The 24,287-nt window shown below is 51.2% G+C and overlaps 1 protein-coding gene and 1 long non-coding RNA gene across 5 annotated transcripts in view; one reads left to right on the top strand and one right to left on the bottom strand.

The window, feature by feature from the left end:
- The window catches only part of FLI1 (Fli-1 proto-oncogene, ETS transcription factor), a 101,392-nt gene extending 82,211 nt beyond the window's left edge, over positions 1-19,181 (bottom strand). For 2 of the 4 annotated variants that reach the window (XM_086861455.1, XM_086861457.1), the window contains exons 1-2: positions 17,187-19,181; positions 14,826-14,907 (exon numbers count right to left, since the gene is read on the bottom strand). In XM_086861455.1, the coding sequence (XP_086717581.1) occupies positions 14,826-14,864 (39 nt within the window). In that variant the 5' untranslated portion in view covers positions 14,865-14,907; positions 17,187-19,181. Of the gene's footprint in view, positions 1-3,496; positions 3,983-14,825; positions 14,908-17,186 lie in introns of those variants that run through there. The other 2 variants (XM_086861456.1, XM_086861454.1) reach the window with 1 other exon arrangement.
- Positions 16,504-21,239, top strand: LOC147649457 (uncharacterized). The gene is made up of 2 exons (XR_015278928.1): positions 16,504-16,711; positions 17,858-21,239. It is a non-coding gene; the product is annotated as an uncharacterized LOC147649457 (long non-coding RNA).
- The last annotated feature ends 3,048 nt before the right edge of the window (positions 21,240-24,287 follow it).

The raw sequence follows: 24,287 nt of genomic DNA on the forward strand, positions 1-24,287 counted from the left end.
ATTTGAATGTTTAGAGGCACAATAAAAATGTTGGTGACTATTTAAAATTAGTGCAAACACAAGGGTCAGGAGTTTCACTGGCTCCCATCATCATCTGCCAGTGCTGTTTGCAGAATATGAACAGAAGGTGGAAATAACTCAGAAAGATTTCCTGGACTTCTTCCTCCACAGAGCTCTTTGGGCATTGCTCCAGGGGGAACTTCCCAAGCCAGCCAGGCAGGTATTACACAGATTATTTACAGAGTGCAGCAAAAACCACCACCAACCTCCTCAGCAGGTGATCTAATTCTCTTAAAGATAAATAATCCTTTGTTAATAAATAAAAATGTGTTCGTTTTTATGGTGCATTGGCTCAGCACTGTCACATGAGATCTCAGTCAGTGCATGGTGGGGAATGATGACTTAAAATCCCGTGCTGATCCTGTGTTTTATGCTTATATCCATGGAATTCCCTGTTTGGGCTGAAAGCCTGAGGACAACCCAATTCACACTTGCACACAATGTCCACAAGGCATCCATGAAAACAAGGATATCCCAGCCAAGTTTATTCTCTGACCATGCCTTGGTTCCCCCTGCTCTGAGTCCCTGGGACAGCTCAAGGCTCCAGTGGATTTATCCCTTCCCTGGATTTATCCCTTTACCTGCAGCTGGGCAGGTGTGCAGTTAAATTACTCCAGGGAGCTAAAACCAGCAGTCAGGGAGCCATCAAGACCCTTTCTGATAAAAGGATGAAAAGGAAAGTACAAGCCAAATATTGGAGACTGCAGGCAAAGGGAGAGATTGGCAAAGTCGGCTGGACCCAAACCCCTGCATCTGCCAGTCTGCAGTTATAGGCTTCAGCTCAATTAAAACAATTTGTCTGTGGAAGAGTACTGCATAGGCTTAAAAAAAAGTCACTTGTCAAATTTAAATTGCTCAGAATGAAAATCATCTGGAGAGCACAGCTCTGTCCCAAATCTAGCTCTTGTCCTATCCAAGGACAGGAATACTTCTGAGTTTGGGGTGGGAAGTGCCTTTCCCCATGCCGGAACTCAGATTTCATCTGGGCCCTCCCTGTGCTCTTGCTGTTGATGGTGAAAGAACCTTTCTCTGTGTTCTTCTTGCTCTCCAGTCACTGATCTGCATCTTTCTGCCATATTTTTCCCAACACAAATGCAGAGCTCTGAGATAAATCGATGCCTACATGGGAGAGCAGAGCTGAGGGCACAATTGCTGTTAAATTGCTTTGCTTTGGATGTGCCTGGGTTTGCTGTGTCGTGCCCTTGGAGTCAGACCCACCCTGCACACAGGTTAAATACTGAGCTCAGCACACCAAAAACATCATCTCAAGATGAGCAGCATCTCAAGCCACATCCTCTCATGCTGCCCTTCACCTGTGAGAAGCCAGGCAAGGGGGTCTCACCTTTCCCTGCAGCAAATCTCTCAGGGTGGGGGGCTGGCACTCCCTGGAACCCAGTTTTCTGCCCAGCATGACAATTTACAAGAAGCGTCAGCTAATTCTTTGGGCAGGACGGGAGCACTGATCTCGGTGCATGGCACAGGAAGAGGGTACAGAGGGTACAAACAGGACACCTGCAAAGTGCTGCTGGCCCTGGAATGGCTCAGAGAAGGAGCCCAGGAGGAGATCCTGTCTCTGAATGCTGTGCCTGAGGATTGCTGCACTTGCAGAGCCGGGGCAGAGAGGGCAGGCCCAGGCCTGGGGCACTGACCTGGGCTGTGGCCGAGTTCCTCCTTTGGCCGCAGCCTCCAACGTGACTGAGGCAGCCCGAATGTCGCAGTTCCTCATCCCCAGACCGCAGCCGGGGGGGCAGCTCCGTGCAGCGGGGACAGGAGCAGCTCCCGGGGGCTGCAGGAGTTATGGGGAGAGGGGAATGGCCCAGCTCTGCTCAGGGGATGGGGCACGGGGCTCCTGGCCTGTGCCCAAAGCAGCTCCACGTGTGCACCGCAGCAAAGGCACAGATGGGGAATTTCTGCACTTTCACTGCACAGTATTTAGGGCTCCACAAATCAAAGAAGCTTGTGGTGCATTAAATGTATCCTGAATGAGGGCCAGGTTACTTTTGTACAGATCTGAGGAGGTGGAGGGGAAAGCCTGTCTTATTCCAGCTGTACCTTCCAAATATTGTGCTTTCAACACTCCTGCTTTCTCCCTTCCTTCCTGACATTCACCCTTTCATTCCCTCTTTCTTTCCTCTTTCCATTTTCTCTTCCTGCCCATCTCCTTCCCTCCCCCTTCTCTTGAGACCCTTCCAAACTTTGCACTTGTCACAAGCTTCAGTCTAAGGGAGACAGTTTCAGTTCCTGCCTGTTTGCAGCTTCGTTCTACCCAGGTCAGCAAAATAAAAAAAAAAAAAGAGAAAAAAATTAAAAAAAAAAAGATAAAAAAAAATAAAAAGCACTTTTAAGAAGAGCTCAAGACCCCACCCAGCCAGGCGATAGGCATCTTTCGAAATCCTCCAACCCAAACACACCCACAGCGTCTCTCGCTTCAAGGCTCCTCTGTTCGAGCGGCTTCTGTTCCGCAGCGCTCCCCCAAGAAGATCCCGTCACAATCACACAAGGGACCCCCAAAGCCAGCCCTCTGCTGCTTGGGCTTGGAGAAGCACTTCAGGGAGCTTGGAAGGGCTCGGTTTATGTTTGCAGGGGCCGAAGGAGGGGCCGGCTGGCCGGAGGGGAACCGCTCTCCCAGCCCCAGCAGCTTCCCTGGTCCCTGGTTGCTCAAGGCCACCAGAAGTTGGTTATGTTGGTGGTTTGTTTGCCACACTCTGCTTCCTTTTCCCCCAAGCCAGGCTGATGTTTCTCCTCCAGCTCGGGGCTTTTTCCCCGCCAAAAAGCCCCAAAAAGCTGCTGGAGGAGCCGCACGGGCGAGCCCCAGAGCCAGAGCGCTCTCGGCCGGGGCCGGCCCCGGGAGCGGGGCCAGGGGCACAGCACAGCTGGGGCGGCTCCGAGCCCCGGAGCCTCCACTGGAGCCGGGACCCGGAGCCTCCACTGGAACCGGGACCCGGAGCCTCCACTGGAACCGGGTCCCGGAGCCTCCACTGGAACCGGGACCCGGAGCCTCCACTGGAACCGGGACCCGGAGCTGCCCTGGAACCGGGTCCCGGAGCTGACCGGGAACCGGGACCCGGAGCTGACCGGGAACCGGGTCCCGGAGCTGACCGGGAACCGGGACCCGGAGCCTCCACTGGAACCGGGACCCGGAGCTGCCCTGGAACCGGGACCCGGAGCCTCCACTGGCACCGCGTCCCGGAGCCGGGACCGGCCCTGGCCCCTCCTCGGGCCCTGGCCCGGGGCTAGAGCCGGCTGCGAGCCCCCGAGCCCCGGGCAGGAGACGGGAAAGCCGCGAGACGCGGCGGCGGCGAAAGAGGAGGAGGAGGAGGAGAAGGAGAAGGAGGAGGAGGAGGAGAGAGCCCGGCAGGAGCCGGCCCCCAGCCCCGCGCCCCTTCCCAGAGCCCCCCCAGGCAGAGGGGACCGCCAGCCCCTCCTGCCCCCTTACCTTAATAGTGCCGTCCATCGGGAATAACTTCCAGCCGGGACCAGCAATATTCCACACATTGACCCGGTTTAGCCTGCGACTGACGCCTCCTGAAGTTTTTTATCCTTCTCCCTCTTTTCGCTCTTCTCGCTGCCCTTCCAGCGGTTCTGTTGCTCTCTCCGTACCCCCTCTCCCCCACTCTCTCACCCTCCCTCTCTCTCTGTCGGTCTCTCTTTTTTTAACTTTGGTTGTTGCAGCAGAGCGAAAAAGAGACAGTTAACCGGATGAAACGTTTTTTTCTGCTAATTTTGGGAAGTGAAGTCACTCGAGGAGGAAACCTTCGTCTCTACGCTGGTCCTGCCTTCTTGATGAAAATATATATATTTTACATACAGGATATTTGCTCCATTTAGATAAGAAGGGACAGAACAATAGGCACCTCTGTCACAGCTCTTGTTTGTCGCTGGGACAGCCCGGCCAGCCAGACCTTGCCTCGCACCCCAGCCCGTGTTAGCCAGCCTGTGTCATCCCACGGTTTAGTTTAACGTGGGGTTTTGCCATTTATTTTTTTTTTTTTTTCTTTTGGCTGGAGCAGCTTTAGCCTGACTCACCGAATTTCCGTCTCTTCCCACAGATTTTTTTATTAATGCGTTTTCCAGTCAACGGGAAAAATTAAGGGGAGAAAACCGTAAATGCAATTCGGTGACAGCAGGCGGAGGGAGAAAAGAAAAAGTCTGGCGATTAAAACGCATTTAAAGCATATTTCGAGCCCTCTCCTTCACGTCTCCCAGCACGAATCGTGAGGCGAGGGTGCAGCCCCTGGCAGGAGCGAGCGGTGAGTGCAATAATGCAGGACAGACAGACGGCCCCAGCGATTAAACACAGGCTGCGGATGGGGCTGCGGACGAGGCGAGGCTCTCGAGCACTTTCGGCCCTTCCCCTCAGTGCCACTCATTTCACGGGCTGGGAGATGGGGCTGGGAAAGGAAAGCACCGGGATGGTTTTCCGTCATTTCTTTCAGGTGCCGGGGGTCCTTTCCCAGCCTCCTCTCGCAGTGCGAGCTCCTCGCTGAGGTGTTCAACCCCTTCCGAGCGGGGGGGACACACCCCACTTGAGAAAAATGTTAAAACCTCACAATAATTATCAGAACAGCCGAATTTAGCGCTGTGCAATTCTCCCTCTCATTCAAACCGCAGCGAGCAGCAGGGGAGGATCGCTTTTCCTTTTTCCGGGAAAAGCCGAACCCTTCCAAAGGAGCCGGGGAAAGGAGACAATACCCGCCTGTCCAGTTCCCCTGCTCGGCAAAACAACCACGGCGGAACACATCATGCAACAGCCGGGGCTGCCCCTCTGCCCCACTCCACAACCCGGGGGGAAACGGGGGTGAAGCCAAGAAAGAAAAGTGTCAGGGCAGGAGGGCATCCTGCCCATCTCTGGAGAGCGTTACCTTGTCCAGTGCCAGTCGTGTCCAGGCTTTTTTTTTTTCCCCCCTGTCTTTAGTCCAGCCACGGGGAAGGGGATGAGGGAAAGCAAAATTATATCCAAAGTTATCCTGCCCCTGCCCCTTCCAAAAGGGAAATGCAATAATGCCAGCGGTGTTTCTCCCCGGCTGCGGCAGAGATGCTTTATTAATACTTTATTTCTCCAAGCCCGAAGCTGGCGGGAGAGAGCCGCAGATCCCCCTTGCCCCTCCCTCCCCTCCCTCCCCCTCCTCTGAAATTAGCCTCATCAATTCAGCTACAATTTTTCAGTTCGGATGCAGACACGGGGCTGAACGTGACCAGACCTGGAGGTTTTTGGCTCGCTGCTCGCCGCCTGCAGCCGGGAGGTGAAGGGGGAGCGCAGGGCCAGCCCCGCAGCCGCGGCCTCTCCTGTCTGCTCCGGGGTCCCCCGAGAGCAGCACATCTGGATGCAGCTAGCGGGGTCAGGTCCCCCCTTGCCTAGGGCCACAAAACTGGAGTTCAATTAAAAAAAATCATGGTTAACTCTTTGCTGTCCTCGTTCCTCTCGCTTTTCCCTGCCCTCTGTCCTGCCCCCCCGGCAGTGCTGCGGCTCCCCCCTCGGCATTCCCACATGGCAGGAGCCTGCAGCGACCAGAAAAGCGAGAGCTTAAAGGGAAGAGTGAAACGCATCCTTTCAGAAGCCGAAGGGTTTCCTCTCGCCACCAGCCCCGACAAACAACGCGGGTGAGGGTGATGGGGAGGACAGGTTGCGGATCTCAGCCGCGGAAGGAAGGGGAAAAAAATCCCCTGGAAGGAGCCTCTGTCACCCACGGACCTCCCAGGACACTTGGAGTCGGGCCCGACAGTGGGGGAGAGCGGGGCTCCGGGAGAGGCGGGTGCAAAACCACCTGAAAACGTTCCCAGCTCACGGGAGAGGAGCCCAGCATCCTCAAACACCCTGAGCCCAACATCTGCAAACCCCCTTTGCCCACCTTTGCCTGAAGGGTCAAACAAATCCGGCCCCTGCCGCGCATCCCCGGCGCTCCCAAAGACGGGAAGCTGCCAAAGAGACCCCCCGCCATCCCACCGGGAGAGATTTTAGGAACCCAACTCTGCATTTTATGGCCAAACGGGCATCGTGACCCGCAGGGGCTTATTTTGCACGTCTGGGGATGACTCGAACGGAGCCTGCTCAAGTCACTTCTGATACCAGGTCTGTTAGGGATGCTCCGGGCTTTTCCTCCCGTATTTGGTCTAAAGTAACATTTGGGAGAATGCAAGAGATAAGGGAAGGAAAATCCCTTTTTTCACTCTAAAGACAAGCCGAACAATCTGCTGTTTTCCTCCCAAATAACAAAAAATAGATGCTTTGCTTTATTTTTTCTTTCTGTTTTTGTTTTAATCCCCCACCCCTCCCCCCAAAAGAAAAACAAAACCAAAAAACAACCCCAAAAAAACCTCAAAACCAAAGGCACTTTAAAAGTTATGCCATACTTTTTGGAAAGGCTGGAATATTCATAACCTCAGCGCACCAAACTCTGAATCATCCTAAGTGGTTGTGCCGTGACTCTGGGTATTTAATTGTTATTTAACTGAGTATTTGGCTGAGGTTTTAACTGTTGTTTAATTGAGTATTTAACTGTTATTGAACCGCATTTAACCAAGGAAAGGGAGCTGAGCAATGTGCTCTGGATCTGTCGCCCACCCCGCGGATGCACATGTACGTACAGCACAGGAATCGGGACCTGTTTAACGTGGTCACCACCAGACATCTGGAAAACCATTTGATCTTGGCAACCAGGGAACATTTCAAATGCTTACATCGGCTAGATAGAAATCAGTTACTCCTCAATTATTATTATTGTTATTATTTGTCTCTTTCACTCCGTTAATGAACGGAAGGGAATTGTCGAGCGGAGTTTTTAATTAGTTGAGCATTGATGTCGGGTGCTTGGCACATCCCCGGGCTGGCTCCCAGCAGCTGCAGCCCCACACGGAGGTGAAAACGCCGCTTTCGGAGCGATCCCAAAGGAAGGAATGAGGAGCCACTGGGGGGATGTGGCCTGGAGCCGTTTTGTGTCCAGACCCAGAGGAGTTAACCCTCGCTGTGGTTCGGTGCCAGTCCCTCGCAGAACCCCAAAGATTTGGATTTTCTGTCTGTTACCCGGGATTAGCGGGCATCGCTTCATAATTAAAACCGTCCGGTTATTCCCTAGGAATAAACACAATGAAAACCTTCCCGAGCCCCACTGCAGATTGGGAATCTGATTTTCCGAGGATGGGAGAGGGTCTTGGCTTGTGTCACCCTCTATGACCCCGATAGCATCAGCCGAGCTCTCGTTGAGCCCAGGCTGGAACTGTCGCTGTGACAGGAGAGGGGAGCTCAGGAAAACCCCAACACCCATCCACGCCCTGGCTTCGGCGTGGATTTCCCACTAATTTAAAGTGCCTTATTTCCCACTAATTGTGACAAAGTGTTCCCTGTTTCAAACGAGCATTCAATACACGTGTAATTCCATAACCGCGCTGGGTACCTCGCGTGTATTATATATCTAAGAACACCACTTTTTACATACCCTGCCATTCGTTCTTTTCTCTCTAAACCTACGTACAATTCCCATCATTCTGTACTTGCAGGGGGACAGAGTTTATCCCACTCCAGCCTTCACTGGAGGGAAATCTCCCCCACCTCCAGAGAAAGTTTAAAATCCCCGGCTCTGACTCTGCTCTGGCACCGACCCCATGGCAGAAGGGAAAACGCGTGTTTGTTTATCTTCTAACCCCACATTCTTACAAGCAAAAACCCAAACTGCAGCCTTGGGATTTGATCCCCAGAAACGAATCCCAATTTTAGACCCAACTAATTGGGCAAAGCTCCGCTTTTCAGCTGCAGCAATAAAAGGGAATCAGGAGAGTGTTCCAGCCGCAGAACTGAAGGATCGGATCCTCCTCCCTACAGGAGCAGCCCAGGAGATCTGGGAACCTGAAGCCGGGAAGTTATTCCCCGCTAATCGGTACTAAATAAAACAGAATGTCTTAAAAGTGGGGTGGAGAAGATGCAGTAGCTTTGAAGCTGCATCGCAATGAGGGGAGAGCGGGGCGAGCCAGGGGTGTCCTGGCTGCTTTTATTTGAGTTCCATGTCCCAATGAAACAGCCCTCCCTCCCCCATCCCGCAATTATTGAAAAGCTGAGGCACAAAAAACAAAAATACCGAAGGCCAAAGAAACAGACTGCAGTGCACTAGCTCCGAACGTCTGGCCCCTCGCTTGAGGCCATAATTAATTTGAGATTTATTTTTATTGGAAAACCCAGTCTCGTCTGACCTTAGCCAAACAAGACTTCAGCGAGACCCTTGATGCGCTTGAATGGAACAGAATATTTCTCTCTAACTTCTCTTCAGGCTGCTGTGCCTGCTTTGAATTTGTTCCTCAGACTTCATATATTTGGAGATTTACAGGAAAGATTTAAAGTATTTTTCCCCCCTTAGCATTCGCTCTCTCTTTTCTTCCCTTTTGCTGCCCTTTCCCTCAACACCTCCTCTCCTAAGCACGGGGCTGGGAGAGCACAGGGAGGGCTGGAATAGAAAATTTCCCGGATCCAGCATATTGGGAGGGGGCGTTTTTCTGCAAATTGGGAAAGAACGGAGCCATTAAAAGGGCTGGAGAGGGGGGGCTGGTTGCTGCTGCCTAAAGACGGGGGTCACTGGAAAAGCTCGTCCCTTGTGCACGGATAATATTTGAAAGATCCTACGTGCCACATATCCAGGAGAAAAAAAACTTTTCTCCCTCCTCGACTTAAATTCAAGCCTTGTCTTGAAGGTCAAGTGGGGAAGGAGCAATGCCAGCCCTTCCCCAGGCAGCGCGGGGGCTGAGCACGGGAAAAGGCAGGACACGGGGACACGGAGAGGGATTTTTCTCTTTAGAGAGGTCGCTGAAAACAAGACCGAAATCCTTAAGCACCGAGCTGTCATAAGGCGTTAATCAACGACTTGCTGAAGTCCGACAATTTAGCAGCGTCTGTGCCCCGAGAAATGAAGAAGGGGAAGGAAGAGGAACGATTGGGTATAAAGGGAATTAGCGATCGCGGAGGGTGAGTGACAGGAGCTGACAGAGCTGCTGTCCCCGAGGCTGCTGCAGTCCCCACCCTCTCTGGAGGTGCCCGTCCCGTCCTCCCGAGCCCAGCGAGAAGGATCGGAACCCTCCGGGATGCCAGGAATGGGGGAAAGGGAAAAAAGAATAGGCAGAAAGGGATAAAGCGCCGGAGGATGCGCTCAGAAGGAGCATCAGCACCCGGACCGGGGACAAACCAGTCCAGGGAGGTTCTGTTTTCCCCTTTCCTGCCGGGCTCAGGTTCTGCAGCTGCTCTGGGAACACGGGCAGATTTCTGCCCGCTCCGCCGGAGCATCCCTGAGCACCTGCGGGCTGAGCCCTGCCGGGTCCCTCTGCAGCGCCTTCACCGCGCTCGCTCCAGCAGGCACCAAAACAAACGAAATCCCGGGATATTCTCTCCTGGCAGCCTGTCCTCTGCTCCTGTTCAGCGGGAAAGGGACGTGTCCGTGCCAGGGTTTGGCAGTGCCCGCTCCAAAGAAAACTTCACTGTTTTGTCCTTAAAAAAAAAATTTTGCCCCCTCTCTCTTTAGGACTTCTGTAAACTTTCCAGGCGGAGGGAGAGCAAGAACAAACCCAATATTGTTCCCAGCCACGCAGCCCCTTTCCCCTCCATGAATATCCTTCTTTGTGCTGCACCACAAACCTCACGGCTGAGTTAAACCCGGGCTTAAAGCGAGAACCCCTCACTTGCACAGAGGTTCCTTCCCGGAGCCAAATCCATCTCCGTGCCCTTCCCAAGGCCGGGGCAGGAGCTGGCCAGGGCCACCAGGGCTGGCTGGGTCATTCCAGGCACAGCAGAGGGAAGGAAAAGCGGGATTGGGGCCGGGACAGCCGCTCCTCGCTGCCCTCTCCTTCCCCCTTCTCCAAGGAACCTTCCCTGGGGGGGCTGGAGTGGGAACTGCCCTGAGAACAGAAACAGCAGGAGCAGGAAAGGAGCTCCAGGGGCAGGAAAGGAGCTCCAGGGGCAGGAAAGGAGCTCCAGGAGCAGGAAAGGAGCTCCAGGAGCAGGAAAGGAGCTCCAGGGGCAGGAAAGGAGCTCCAGGGGCAGGAAAGGGGCTCCAGGGGCAGGAAAGGAGCTCCAGGAGAAGGAAAGGAGCTCCAGGAGAAGGAAAGGAGCTCCAGGAGCAGGAAAGGAGCTCCAGGGGCAGGAAAGGAGCTCCAGGAGAAGGAAAGGGGCTCCAGGAGCAGGAAAGGAGCTCCAGGAGAAGGAAAGGGGCTCCAGGAGAAGGAAAGGGGCTCCAGGAGCAGGAAAGGGGCTCCAGGAGCAGGAAAGGAGCTCCAGGGGCAGGAAAGGAGCTCCAGGGGCAGGAAAGGAGCTCCAGGGGCAGGAAAGGAGCTCCAGGGGCAGGAAAGGAGCTCCAGGAGCAGGAAAGGGGCTCCAGGAGCAGGAAAGGGGCTCCAGGAGAAGGAAAGGAGCTCCAGGAGAAGGAAAGGAGCTCCAGGAGAAGGAAAGGGGGAGAGACTCACCCCGGCCCCGGGCTGCTTCAGGCAGGGCAGGGCACGGGAAGCAAAAGCAGAAGCGCTGAGTTCGCGAGGAGGAGGCGATAAAGGGGCACATGAAGCCCTTGGATGTTGCCCAAGGGCAGAAGAAAAGCTCGAGTGAATAATGAACTCCCGAAATGATCCTTGTGCCGCTTTACACACATCTGAAACCACAGACTGGCAGGCCAGGAGGGGAGCGAGGGCTGCTGTGACCTGGAGGAGCTCCTTGCAATGGCAATAATTAAAAAATCAGATTTCAGAGTCTTTGTTATGGCCCTAATTCTTTCCATATCCCTCTAGTCAGGATTCCAGTGCTGTCTTATTTTAAAATTTAATTTCCCAATTATATTTTGTGTTTCATTCTCCAAAATCCCAAATCCTTGTGTTTGGATTAGCACCCTCTGATACACTGTGAATTATTAAATACTTGCAGATCAGTCAGTCCCTGATGGGCTGAGGAATAGCAATTCTTCTACAGTTATGCAGAAAAAGCCACCAAGGATCAAAATTATTTTTCATTTCTATGAGTTCCCAGCCTTCCATTGAATTAAGGCCCCTACAAGAAGTGGGTATGAGAAGAAGCTTGGGTTTCCTGTCAGGAGTTCTGTGGGGTTGGGTTCCCTGTCAGTTCTGTGGGGTTGAGTTCCCTGTCAGGAGTTCTGTGGGGTTGGGTTCCCTGTCAGTTCTGTGGGGTTGGGTTCCCTGTCAGGAGTTCTGTGGGGTTGGGTTCCCTGTCAGTTCTGTGGGGTTGGGTTCCCTGTCAGTTCTGTGGGGTTGGGTTCCCTGTCAGTTCTGTGGGGTTGGGTTCCCTGTCAGTTCTGTGGGGTTGGGTTCCCTGTCAGTTCTGTGGGGTTGGGTTCCCTGTCAGTTCTGTGGGGTTGGGTTCCCTGTCAGTTCTGTGGGGTTGGGTTCCCTGTCAGTTCTGTGGGGTTGGGTTCCCTGTCAGTTCTGTGGGGTTGGGTTCCCTGTCAGGAGTTCTGTGGGGTTGGGTTCCCCATCAGTTCTGTGGGGTTGGGTTCCCCATCAGTTCTGTGGGGTTGGGTTCCCTGTCAGTTCTGTGGGGTTGGGTTCCCTGTCAGTTCTGTGGGGTTGGGTTCCCTGTCAGTTCTGTGGGGTTGGGTTCCCTGTCAGGAGTTCTGTGGGATCTGTTATCAGTGCTTTTGATAACCCTTCAGTGCTGTGACAGAAATCAAGGTTACAGCACCGAGGAGTTCAGCTCCAATCTGAGTGACTCCACATAAAAATCCTTGTTAAAACAAAGCATTTTCAAATGAAATCCTCCTCTGCCTCCTGCAGCTCCCTCAGGTCACCTCTCAGCCTGCACTTGGAAAGCCATGACAAGAACCCCCATGGCCTGAAGGTGATCACAGGATATTTGGTGAATTTGCTCCTCCTGGGAATTCCTGGAACACCCCAAGGGCTCCAGCCCGGAGAGGCAAGGTGTTTTCTGTCAGGCACAAAGTAAAGCTGAAGTCAATGCACACTGTCCGTCTGCTGGGGAGGATCTGTAGAAAAGATCAATCCCAAACTCTCTTTTTCTGCCGGTGGTGGTGTACACATCCCACAAAAGTAACAAAGAAGACAGCAAACAAGGTTTTGTGGAGAAGGAATGACGTGAAAAGTAATAATAACGAGCAGAATAGACACTGAAAGAGGGAGGAATTGGGACTCAATCTTCTGCTTTTCAAACCTTGTGCTCCCCAGAGCTTGGGAAGCCCTCCCAGGTCAGTGTGGGGCAGCAGGAAGGGAAGGAAGGCAGGGGGGTCCCGGGGGACCTTGTTCAGCTGCACCCACACTCTAGAGATGGGGAAATGCAGCAGTGGAGAGTGGAGCTGTCTTGCTCAGGAGCACAGAGCTCACTCCACCAGGGAGTGGATCCATTCCAACATTTCCCACTGCCTGGAACATCCATCAATCCCAGCCCTTCTGTGAATAAGCCAGGCACTGACAGAGCCCCTCTGCTGCCTCTGGATGCATTTGTGTCATCTGAAGCTGCCACCAAACTCAGAGGAGTAGAGACTGATGTCACCCATGTGTTTAAGGTCCAAACTTCCTGGAATTTCACCCCTTTCCCACCTTTATGAACAGCTCTGAATGAACTGCCCAGGTACCATCTGGTCCCACTGGGACAGAGCTGCCCAGCTCAAACCACTGAGAGTCAGCAGCAGACATTTCCTTTGTCTCCAGAGAATTCTGGATCAGACTTCATTGAAATCCTGTTGATTATTTTAAGCACAGGAACAAATCATTTCCCCAGTGCCATTGGTGTGGGAGAAGCTCTGCAGACAAAATAGCAGAGACAGTATCCTTGCCCAAAATAAGGAGGAAAGGCTGTGTTAGAGTCCAGCATCCCACAGCTCATCCCTCCCTCCACACTGGGTGAGGCTCACCTGGGGAGCTCTTCCTGGTGGATACAGCACAAATTTCTGGGAAGACAACTCTGTTCCAGCCTTTTCCCTGCAGGACTTCAGGAGGCTGCTCCCACAGACATGGACAGGCTCCCTCAGTCCTGCTGGGACACTCAGTTATTCAGGCCTGGCTCTCAGCTCCACTTGATTCCAAAGGAATCTTGCTCCTAACAGGAGCAGCCCTGGATCTGTGACAGCGACACCACACCAGAGGATGTCACAGGGCCTTCATCTCCTCCTTGCAAACAGAGCAGCCCAGGGCATTTCCCACATCCCTGGACTCCAGCTGGCCACAGCCAGTCACACACTGTGGAACATCTTCCTTTGCTTCAACCCAGAGGGGATTTGCCTTCCCCAGACTTGGATTTCAGCTGTTTTCTACAATTTCTGTTCCAGAACTTGGTCCAGAGCTATGTGAACTTAATGAGCAAAATGAACTCACCAACATTCCCTGAAATACTGAGGTGGGAGAGGGATTTTGGGGAATATCAGCTCAATGGAGAATCCTGCCCATTCCTGGTTGGATTTGTTGCAGAAATGTGGAGCAGCTGCACAAGCTCACCCAAAGCCACAGGACCTGGGATCAACCCAAGCTTGCATTTCCACTGCTGATTGTCCTAATGAGCTGCCCAAACTGAGGCACAACCTCAGGATTATTCCCAGGAATCCTTCAGTGGATCATCCCCAATAATCTGGATGCACACGAAAATCCCAGTTGGGGAACAGAGCACTGAGAGAGGGAAAGGGGAAAAAAAAGAGAGACCAAATTCCTGTAATAAATTATTCATTACAAATTATTCACCCAGCTCTAGTTAACACCCTCCTGTGTTTCTTCACAGACAGGAGAGGCTTGTGGTTTAGATTTTCCCTAAGTGCTGCTGCATGCTGGGTTTGCCTCAAACGTGTAACCCAGATGTCCCAGGCTTGGTTTATTTACATTCTTGGGAGCTGTTGTGAAAAAAACCCTATATGATGTCAAATATAATATAGAGCTCAACTGAGGTATAAAGGGACAAGGCTGTGCCAACCCTGCTTTGGTTTTTGCTTTAATCTTTAAAAAAGAAAGAGGCAGAAGTGGCCCATTAAATACATTGCAAGGTCCATTATTTTTTAACTTAGAATAAATAATAAATAAATATGCAAACAAGTCTTTAGAGTGTGAGATCTGGGAATATCACTTAAAAAACAAAACAACTGAAGTTAATTTTCCCACTAAATTGCATGGAAACATTCAAGCACAAAAAAGCAATATCAGGAGCACAGAAAGGAGTCCCAGAGTTACACAGCACTGCCTGGTGTGACAATCCATTGCTTCAGCACCTGAGAGAGATGTTTGCCTTTAACTCATTCAATATTTTCCCCCTCTAAATCCATTCTGAAATGGACCTTTCAGAAACCACACAACTCCACAGATCATCTTGCACAGGGAATTCAGGAGCTGGCAGGGCAGAGAAGAGAAATGAAATGTAGCTGTGGCTCGGGACTAAGGGGGGCTGGGAAAGCAGAAAATTGGAAGGAAGTTGAAGGAAGGACTGTGCCAGAACTCTGGGCTATAACCCAGTAGCACAGCCCCACGGCTGAGCTGCTTCCAGAGCAATAAACCAGGAGCACGCTGGGGTTTAAGACAGCCTGACCATGGGATAACCCAGCAAACCCAGCATCCATGAACAGGAAAGGACACTTGAACTCATTGTTTGTCCCCGTGATACAACTTCTGACTCAGCCCTGTGCATTTCCAAAATGATAAATTTCATATTTCAGTCTCTCACCCCTCTTGATCAAGGGATTTTTTTTCCTGCTAAATTCAGTAAGAAAGGGAAAGAGATTTTTAACCAATACAAATGACTGTGAATTTGGGAGGATTGTAATTTTGGACATTACCTGTTTAAAGATGCTGTCATGTCTTACCTTGACGTAAGACGAAGTGTCTGGTACAGTCTGAAACATCCTTACTTGTTTATTAGATATATTTAAAGGTCCTAAATTTAACCTGAAATAAATCATAAAAATATTCCCAGTCATATACATGCATATAAAGATAGGAATAAAGCCTGGTTTAAATAAGATTTGCAATAAAATTTAGAGGGGAATGATGCAGATTTAAGTGTTATTTTTAAAGGACAGAGAACCACATCAACAGTAACTAAAATCAAGTAAGAGACTCACAGAGCAGGGGGTTATTTCTCTTTTTTAATACCAGTGTGGTTTTTCCTTTGGATTCTCCCTCCTCCTCAGGAAAAGAGCCTTCTTCACTTTAGACCAAAGCAGAGGGAGATGTTTGACATTTGATTAACTGAATTTCTTAGCCAACAATTAAAAGCCAGCTGAAATACTCGTGTTTTCATGTCGAGCCTAGTTAACCCCATTGACTCGTTCCCCGAGGTTTCCCCTGGCTGAGCGAGGGGCAGTTCCTTTCCTGGCTCATTGAAACCATCCCGACCATTAACCTGCCGGCCCCGGCTGATTTAAGGAACCTTCCTGCCCAACAATAATTAAACCATAAATTAAAAAATATTCCGAAAGGAAGCATCACTGCAAATATTGAAAGAATTCTCAGGGTTGTCAATCTCGTTTTCATTTCGGGTCCTGCTCAGGCTTTATCTGAGACTCAAGGCATCCCATCTGTTTTTCTGTACTCCTAAGACTTGATGAGCTCCTCCTCATTAACAGGATTTTTTTTTTTTGCCTCCAACCCCCAAAATCGTCACTACAGAGACGCAGAGATTAACAACGACGGTGAAAAATGTGATGGTGTGTGGGAAAACACCCGCAAACATCCGACAAACCCATTTTATTTATCCTCCCCGATCCTCTCGGGGTCTTCAGTCCTCCTGCAACTCGCCAGAAAACAATTAGTGAAGTGTAATTAGCTCAGTGTAAGCAGCGCATCATTAAGGATCACCCTCGCACAGCCCAGGCTGCGGCTGTGTCCCGTTCTCCCGGCAGGAGAGGAAGGCTCGGGCGTTTTCCCAGGAATTACCGCAGGAGCGGCCGGGATGCGAGGGATGCGGGGGATGCGAGGGATGGGAGGGGATGCGAGGGATGCGAGGGATGCGGGGGATGCGAGGGGATGCGAGGGGATGCGAGGGGATGCGAGGGGATGCGAGGGGATGCGAGGGGATGCGAGGGGATGCGAGGGGATGCGAGGGGATGCGAGGGGATGCGAGGGGATGCGAGGGGATGCGAGGGGATGCGAGGGGATGCGAGGGGATGCGAGGGGATGCGAGGGGATGCGAGGGGATGGGAGGGGATGGGAGGGGATGGGAGGGGATGCGAGGGGATGCGAGGGGATGCGAGGGGATGCGAGGGGATGCGAGGGGATGCGAGGGGATGCGAGGGGATGCGGGGGATGCGGGGGATGCGAGGGGATGCGAGGGGATGCGAGGGGATGCGAGGGGATGCGGGGGATGCGGGGGGATGCGGGGGGATGCGAGGGGATGCGAGGGGATGCGGGGGGATGCGGGGGATGCGAGGGATGCGAGGGGATGCGAGGGGATGCGAGGGGATGCTCCGGGAGCCTCGCACCCCCGGCTGGGGCTGGGGCTTTTTCCAAGCTCTTGAGGAAAAGCTGGGGGGTCCTGACTGCGCCTTCAGCGCGGCTGCTCCGGGGCTGAGCCGAGCCAGCCCCGGGGTTAATTACAGAACCGCCCTAATGAGGCTGAGACCCCGCAAAGGCCGGGGACACCCCGCGCCCCTGGAGCCACCGAACCATCCGTGGAGTTAAGGGAAAGAAAAGGAGCGAGAAATCCCTCCCGCCGCCCAACAACTGGAAAATAAAAACTCGCTATCTGCACGTAAGCCGCTTTAATTGATTTTTAAAGTATTTATTGCCCGTCCAGCTGGCACGGGAGGGCAAGCGGCTCTAAAGCGGACAATGTGTTTTTGATAAGTACAATCCTTTTTTTCCCTGTCCTCCTCCCTCCTAACACATTCCAGTTTCTTTTGCTTCTGAACTTGCGACGGGGGGTGGGGGCAGGCAGAGTGGAGGGACAAGGTAATTTTGCCTCGCCAGTAAATTTTCTGGGGTCAAGGATTCCCTGATCGGTTTCCCCCTCTTTACCCCTGATTAGCGTCCCCCCGACCCCCTCCTCCTTCACCTCCCTGCCGCAATTCCGCCCGTGCATGTAAATAAATACATCTGCATATTTCGGAGCCAGTTCTCCAGAGTCTGCAGTGGATTATTTATCAATCGTCTCGCCCTGCCAGCGGCAGCCTCTCCAGCTACTTTTCGAATCGCTTATTCTCATTGCTGTGATTGAAAGGACTCACCTTTTAGAGCCTTTCGCCTCAGCCAGCGGCAGAGCAGTTTGTAAAGATCCAGCTTGAGACCAAAGCCAAGCTCCCCAGAGCTGTGGAGCGCTGCCCTGGCCGCTGCAGTTTTGCGGGGTGAAGAGAGATTTAAACTCGTTGGATCCAAAGCAGCGCTGAAGTTAAAATTCCCAGCCCATCCCGACAGGCTGCATCAAGCAGGCATTTCCTCAGGGGGCTTCTGTGCTGCTCGCAGCTCCAGGACGTGCTTTGCTTTCCTTTCCCCTGCTTCTCTGCCCTCTACTTTTCATTTGATTTCCGTTTTCCCCCCTTATCAATATTCCAGCTGTTCACTCAGATTATTCGTGGCCATGGGACATCCTCGCCCCACGAGCCCTCCTGGCGCTCGGAGCGACTTTAAACAACACATCAAAAAAAAAAAAAAGCAAAAAAAAACAACCCAGGGAAAAAAAAAAGAGAAAAAAAAAAGGAAAAAAATTCACAACTTTTAAAAAAATATTGCTGAGGAGTCAAGCCGAAAAGAGACGCTGAGTGGAGCTCAAGTGCTACTTTAAATCTCCTTTTTTAAATAAGGAAGTTTCAAATATCCGTTTTTAAGTCATCGTTCCTTATTTTTAGGTTTTCTTTCCTGACTCTTACCTAGAAAACAGTTAACCCATTTCCCCCTGCAGCAGGAGCGAAAGCATGACGGAGCACGCTGCAGATGCACACGGCTGGGAAAGCGGGATGGAATCGGCTCCAAACGAATCTTTTGGAAAAAGAATTCCACATTTCTCCCTGCAAGCCGAAACCTCCAGCTCTTTTTAGCTATTTCATAAGAGCCTAGCAAACAGTAACGCGTTCAGGAGGGAAAGGAAATACATCTTCAATCCAGGGAAGGTTTTTTTCCCCATCGGAGTCACGTTCCTGGTGCATTTTGTCATCTCAGAAGCCTTCACAGACAATATTTTGCTCTAACCTGGGCAAAAACTTCCAGGGATTTTAGTACAATATCAATTTCAAATGCAATCCTCAGAAGGGTTACCAAAACTATTTGGAAAATGTTCTTCCATTCTCTATTCTCTTTCTGTCCTTCCCGGCTTTGCCCCAAATTCCAACATATTGAAACATTTTTCTCCTTAATAAGAGGAACATATAAAAGTGAAGGGGTGAAAGGGCAACCTGGGAGCCGTGCCTTGAGCTCCGCACACAATTTACTCCCTGCTAGACGAGGCGTTTAGCATTCCTCCCAATTTCCAAGGAAAACAGACTCAGACCTGGACCCAGCGGCCAGGGACCTCGCCACTTTTTAATATAGAAATTCTTTGGATTCCTTGCTGTTATTATAATTGTTGTTGTTTGTGGCGAGGGAAAGCCTTTCCTAAGCAAGGTGAGGGGACGGGGGTTTGAGGGAGAAGCTTCTTTGGGATGGAAGGAAAGACAGGAGGGACTGGCGAGGTGCGCAGGAGAGAAGGGACAATCAGGAGAGAAAGGAAATAGGGAAAAACCCTCTAAAAATTAAAAGCAGCGTTGGTCATCGTTAAAGGCTTTTTTAAAATCGCGTGCACGGGGTTAAAAATGCTCCTTCCAAGCCTTAATCTCATTATTGTGCGAGGATGGGAAGCGCTCTCCGAGCCAGCCGGGACCGGGCGGGCTCACGTTTCAAAGGCATCGCTCATTCTTTTCTCACGTTTCCACGTGTGAACGGCCCAGAACCGAGCACAGGACGAGCCCGGGGCTCTCGTGTTCCCTGACGCCTCTTCCCGTTCTCCTGCCGGGGCAGGGAACCCTCCAGTGCCTCTCTGCCCCTTCCTCTTAATTCCCTCTTGTTTTCCTGCGCTTTTAAAGCGCTCTCAGCCTGGCAGGGACCCCTGAGCGCACGCACAACCTGCAATGAAATGTCCTTTAAAGGTTGGCGTTAACAGAAATTTGGGATGTAAAGCTCCCAAGTTCAGGGGAAGCGCCTGCCCCGAATCCCGGGCTGGGTTTGCTGCCCCTCGTAACCAAACCCCTGTGGCCAGTTCCAGCCATCCTGGGAGCTTTACTAGCCCAAAAGAAAATTGCTGGCAAATTGGAAACAGCTGTAGCGTCGGGGACTGGAAAAACCCCCAACCCCAGCAGCCCCCTGCTCTGCTGGCCAGGGAAAGTTGCAGGGGTTTTGTTTGCTCGAACATCTCGGAGGCAGAGCCCTCATTTCAGCTTTTCCTGCCCAAACCGGGGCTGAGTTGGTCGTCAGCAACATCTCAGAGTCCAACAGCGGCGGTGGTGTTTCAAAGATGCCGGTGGAATCCCCCCCTTGGCTCCCTGCTGCCCGTGCCCCATCCCCTCTAACGGGGACACAGAGCCCCCAGCCCCACAAATGGAATTATCCGGGGCTGGGGGGAGCTGACAAGTGCCGCGTTCCCATCAGCCCGGCAGACAATTGCTGGAACAAACGGAACGGTGGAAAAGCTCCGAGCTCTGCAAAATGTGCTCTTTTCATGTTTTCTATTTATTAGCTACGTTAAGAGAAAACAGACTCATATGAGTCCCAAATGGAGGCAGGGTATTAAAAGAGGCATGTGAATGCTCCAGCAATTACAGCTGAATTTGATTAAAAACGTCATGAGGGCTGCAAAAGCAGGAGTTACCTGATACACTCACCCTGAGGTTGCTTTAGGATGAATTATAACACAATTCATTTTATTTTAATAGGTCACTATAAGATTAACTGTTTAAGGATGGAGCTGCGCTATAAACGTTTACATCAAACCGGAGAGAAGCAAGCTTTCCTTTCGGGTTGTTTAGAAATTATGTTTATTACATTTTAAAATTCCTCAACATGTTAATTAGGAATAAGGGGAAAGTCTGGGAAGGCAGATGGAGCTCCGGTGCTTGACGTAGAACCACACACACACTGCTGTGCTTCAGTTTCCCTTTCCTGGCAGGGAAATGTGGGGTTTTTAAGTGGCCACCACTGTTCCCACATGCTATGGGGAAATTATGACAACAGATTGTTGGTCCCTGCTCCTCTCCCAGACTTGGCTCACAGTTTTATTGCACCTCAAAACCTGGGCCTGTGGCCAAGGAGAGCAGCCACAGGGGAGGTGACCACTGTGTCTCGGTGAAATTTGCCACCACAAAATCCAGATTTGGGTGTTTGGGAGGGGAAGATCCATCAGTGACCATGGGCAGAACCTCACAGGAATGAAGGATTCCAAACACCTTCCACATCCTGCCCCCGCTGCAGGGACTGTGACTTTGTGCTCTGAGGGGCACAAGATTCGTGGCTCACAGGTGAGTCCAGGAGCTGGAATAAAACCAGGCTCCCAAATCCCCCTGAATCCCTGGATTCAGGGAATAAATGGTGAAACAACTGCCATGGAGAGATGTTCATCTGGGTTTGCATCTGCTGTGCTGCTGGGGAGTTTGGGAATGAGATAAAAACTCCCTGTGGCTGCAAATTCTGCCTTTTCCCTGTGTTATCTTTAAGCAGCATCTGACACAAAGGTACTTTTGCATAGTTGGAGCTGCAAGGAACAGTTAAATTGAATTAAAATCCACCATATTCCTGAAATTAAATTATTAGTCTGAGAGAAAAATCCTCCATGTTAAAATTTATTTTCATTTTCCATCAATAAGAAGGACAAATTTATAATTATAGCAGGAAAAATATTTTCTGACATAAATTACCAATGCAAAAAGGCTTCATTGAGAGAGCTCAGAAAGCCCCATTTCAGCAAGGATCTGCTCCTTCATTTCCACTAATTAATTTAATTATTAAAGGTACTTTGATGGAGTCCACCGAGAATCAGCAAACCCAATATAAATATTTTTGGGATAAATATTTCAGCTTTTTTAAATCACTCTCTAGCAGAAAAACACCTTTGAAATAGAATATGCTTCATCCTAATATTAGTGATGGATGTGATCAGTGTATTCAAATAAATAATCATAAATTATTGATAAAATCATTATCACAACACGGAGAAAGCTTTAGCTCCAGAGATAAAATGAGGGCATAGGAAAAAAGGGATTGCTGTCATTGTTGGAAGCTGTATTATTCCTGAAAAAGGAATGTTAGGTGAAGGTTCATGAATGCCCCAGGAATTTTAATTTCCTCGTTCCCTGTCTGTTTAATGGGAATGATAACCTCTCTCTTTTCACTGTCTGGATTTGAGGACATGTTTGGAGGATTTGGAGGAGTGTTTATTGTGAAGTTACAAAAAGTGGGATTTTGGTGTTGTTAAAGTCCTGATCATTTACAAAACATCCGAGTTTCCACTCCTGTTGTTTATAAACGTGCAAGGAAATGATTTACAGTCTGTGGGATGGAGTGGAACTCCCATTAAAGCAGTTTGGGTTGGGGACTGGTGTGAGGCTCAGTTCATGTGGGTTTTTACCAGTCCCTAGAGAGATCCTCCTGAGGTTGTGTGGGGTGGGATAGGAGGGTGACAGTGACATTTCCTGGATTAAGAAAGCTTCATGGACAAAAGGCAGGAAGGAAAGTTTAGGGATGGGGTGATAAGACCTCAGACCCCATGGCAGTGGGGTGGGCAGAGGAGGGACAGGAACCCTGGGGCAGAGGGATCTAATCCCACAGGACAGGGGGAGGACAGGAATTCCTGTAGCAGAGGGATTTAATCCCTGAGTGGCAGAGGTGGGGCAGGAATCCCTTTGGCAAAGGGGTTTAATCTCAGAGCTACAGGCAAGACAGGAATTTCTGAGGCAGAGGGATCTCATCTCATAGTGGCAAAGGTAGAAAAGGAATTCCATCCCTGTGGCAGAGGGATTTAACCCCTGTGGCAGAAGTGGGACAGGAATTCCTGTGAGAGAGGGATCTGATTCCTCAGTGACCAAGGCAGGAGAGGAATCCCCCAAATCCTCACCCAACACAAGCTCTGCCCCTCCTAAGCAGTCCCTGGCAGGAGCCTCTGCTCTCCAGGACCTCTGTGCTGGACACGTGGCCCTGGGGACTCCTCTTGTAGCCCAGGATTGTTGTGTTCAGCATCTTTCAGCATCCATTTAGTGCCAGCCCCGCCGTGGGCTGTGGTGTCACACAGTGGCACCTGCAGGGGCTCACCTGGGTGGCCCCTGGTGGCAGCACTGCCACCCTCCGAGGTCCCTTCGCCACACAGATCCCTGGCAGCTGATGCTGACTAGAAAAATAGAAGAAAAGAAGGAAAAGAAATGAGAAGTAAACCTCTTCCTCCAGCAGTTTTGCCTCTTCAGAAAAGAGAAGTGGCCTTGGCTCCAAGTTCCCTGCAAGATTTGCTGTTGCTTTGCTTTTTAGTAAATTTTACATGAAACACCTCTTCTAGAAGAGATAAAAATCTTCTTTTCTGGGATATAAAACTCGAGGTTGCCCTTGCCTCTGGTAAAGTTTCCCCTCTTTGTATAGCCCAGCTCCACAGCTTGAGGCATTTGCTCACTCTGGGATTGCTTCTTTCCTCTTTTTCCTTTTTTTTTTTTTTTTTTTTTTTTTTTTTCCCAAGTAAAACCCTAAATTCTTGCCCCAAGTCTCTCTTGGAGCCTCCCTGGCCAACCTGGGCTTGAGGTCTCCAGCTCAGGAGAAACCAGACCCTTCTGGAGCTCTAAAGGGGCTCCACTTGCTCTGATCTCCACAGAAAAACAACCAAGCAAGCAAATACATCCATTATTTCTTCCCTGAGATGAATTCCTTGAAAATATCTCACCTTGTGAGATCCACTGTGGATGGTACAGGAGGAGACCAGGAGGGAAGGGACAGAGAAGAGAGGCAGCTCCACCAAAAACATAAACAGCCAGAGGAATGAAAAGGATTAAAAAACCCCAACCCCAAGGTGAATTAAAGGAAAATAAATCACTAAAGCAGGAGTTTGATGCAATTCCAAGGGTTTGACACATGGAAGTGTGTTTCCCATTCCTCTCCTCTACCAAGAAGGTTTCTCTTTGAATCAGATGAACCATAAAATAGAGGAAATTTAGAACAACCCAGAAAAATGGTGTTTCACAGCCCTTCCCAGTCAGGGCTTTCCCTTGGAGAGCTCTGGAACCTCGGGCCTTGTGTCCACCCTGTCCCAGCAGCTCAGGGGACTCCAGGCAGATTGAAGGGCTCCTGTACCTGGAGCAGCCTTTCCATGGGAAGGGCTTTAGGGGGAACACCTGCCCCCAGCTGGAGAGGAGCCCTGCTTTGGGAATCTCCCTGGCTGCTGTGGGGTTTGGCACGGCTCCGTGGCACGGCTTTGCCAGGCACGGCCGGGGCCTCCCGGCCAGCCCGAGCGGAGCAGGGCCAGCAGGAAGGGCTGGCTGCAACTCTGACCAGCTCATGGGCCAAAGAAACTGTCTGGGACAAGAAGGGAGTGCTGCTCCCTGTGCCAGGAGAGGAGATCTGCACATTTCACAGAATGGCTTGGGTTGGAAGGGAACTTGAAGATCACCTCGTTCCAACCCCCTGCCGTGGGCAGGGAACCTTCCACCAGCCTCAGACAGCAAAAGTACGGAGGGGATGAAACCTGGATTCAAAACATTCACAGGGAAAGGAGTGGGGGTGAAAGAGGAATCTGTAGGAAGGGGAAGGGAAGGCTTGGTTTCCTCCGTGCCAGTGATGGAAAGCACCTGAGGAATATCCCGGAATCCACGTCAGGGATGGAACTGGATGAGCTTTCAGGTCCCTCCAGCCCAAAGCATTCCAGGATTGTGTGAATGCCTCAGAGGTGCCTGGGCCAGGGACACTGCTGGGAACACTGTTCAGCTCCCATGGGCTGTGATGGGAGCACGGGGCTCACAGCTGGAGCTGGATGTGTGCCAGGCAGCAGAGCGGGGCCTGCTGGAGCAAGGTGAGTGCAGAGCGGCAGTGTCCAAACCAGGGCTGGAGCAGCGCTCGGGAAAAACCCCAGCAGGGAGCAAATGACAGTGCTGTGAACCCAGAGAGCTCAGTCAGAAAAACCTGAAGCAGGACAGAGCTGGGGTGGCCCAGGGCCCTTCAGCTGAAGGCTGTTGGACATCAGTGGCACCCTGCTCTCCATAAGGCTGCCTTTCCTCTCAGTAGCTCTGATGTGAAGGCTCTGACATAAATTACAGAGTTTAAGGTAAAACCAGAGCAGCTGCCCCAAAGAACAGAGTTTGCAGAAGTTTTCCTGCTTAGAAACAACCATCAGAGCA

Source organism: Cyanistes caeruleus, chromosome 23, assembly GCF_971803275.1.
Source record: "Cyanistes caeruleus chromosome 23, bCyaCae1.hap1.1, whole genome shotgun sequence".
NCBI lineage: Eukaryota > Metazoa > Chordata > Aves > Passeriformes > Paridae > Cyanistes > Cyanistes caeruleus.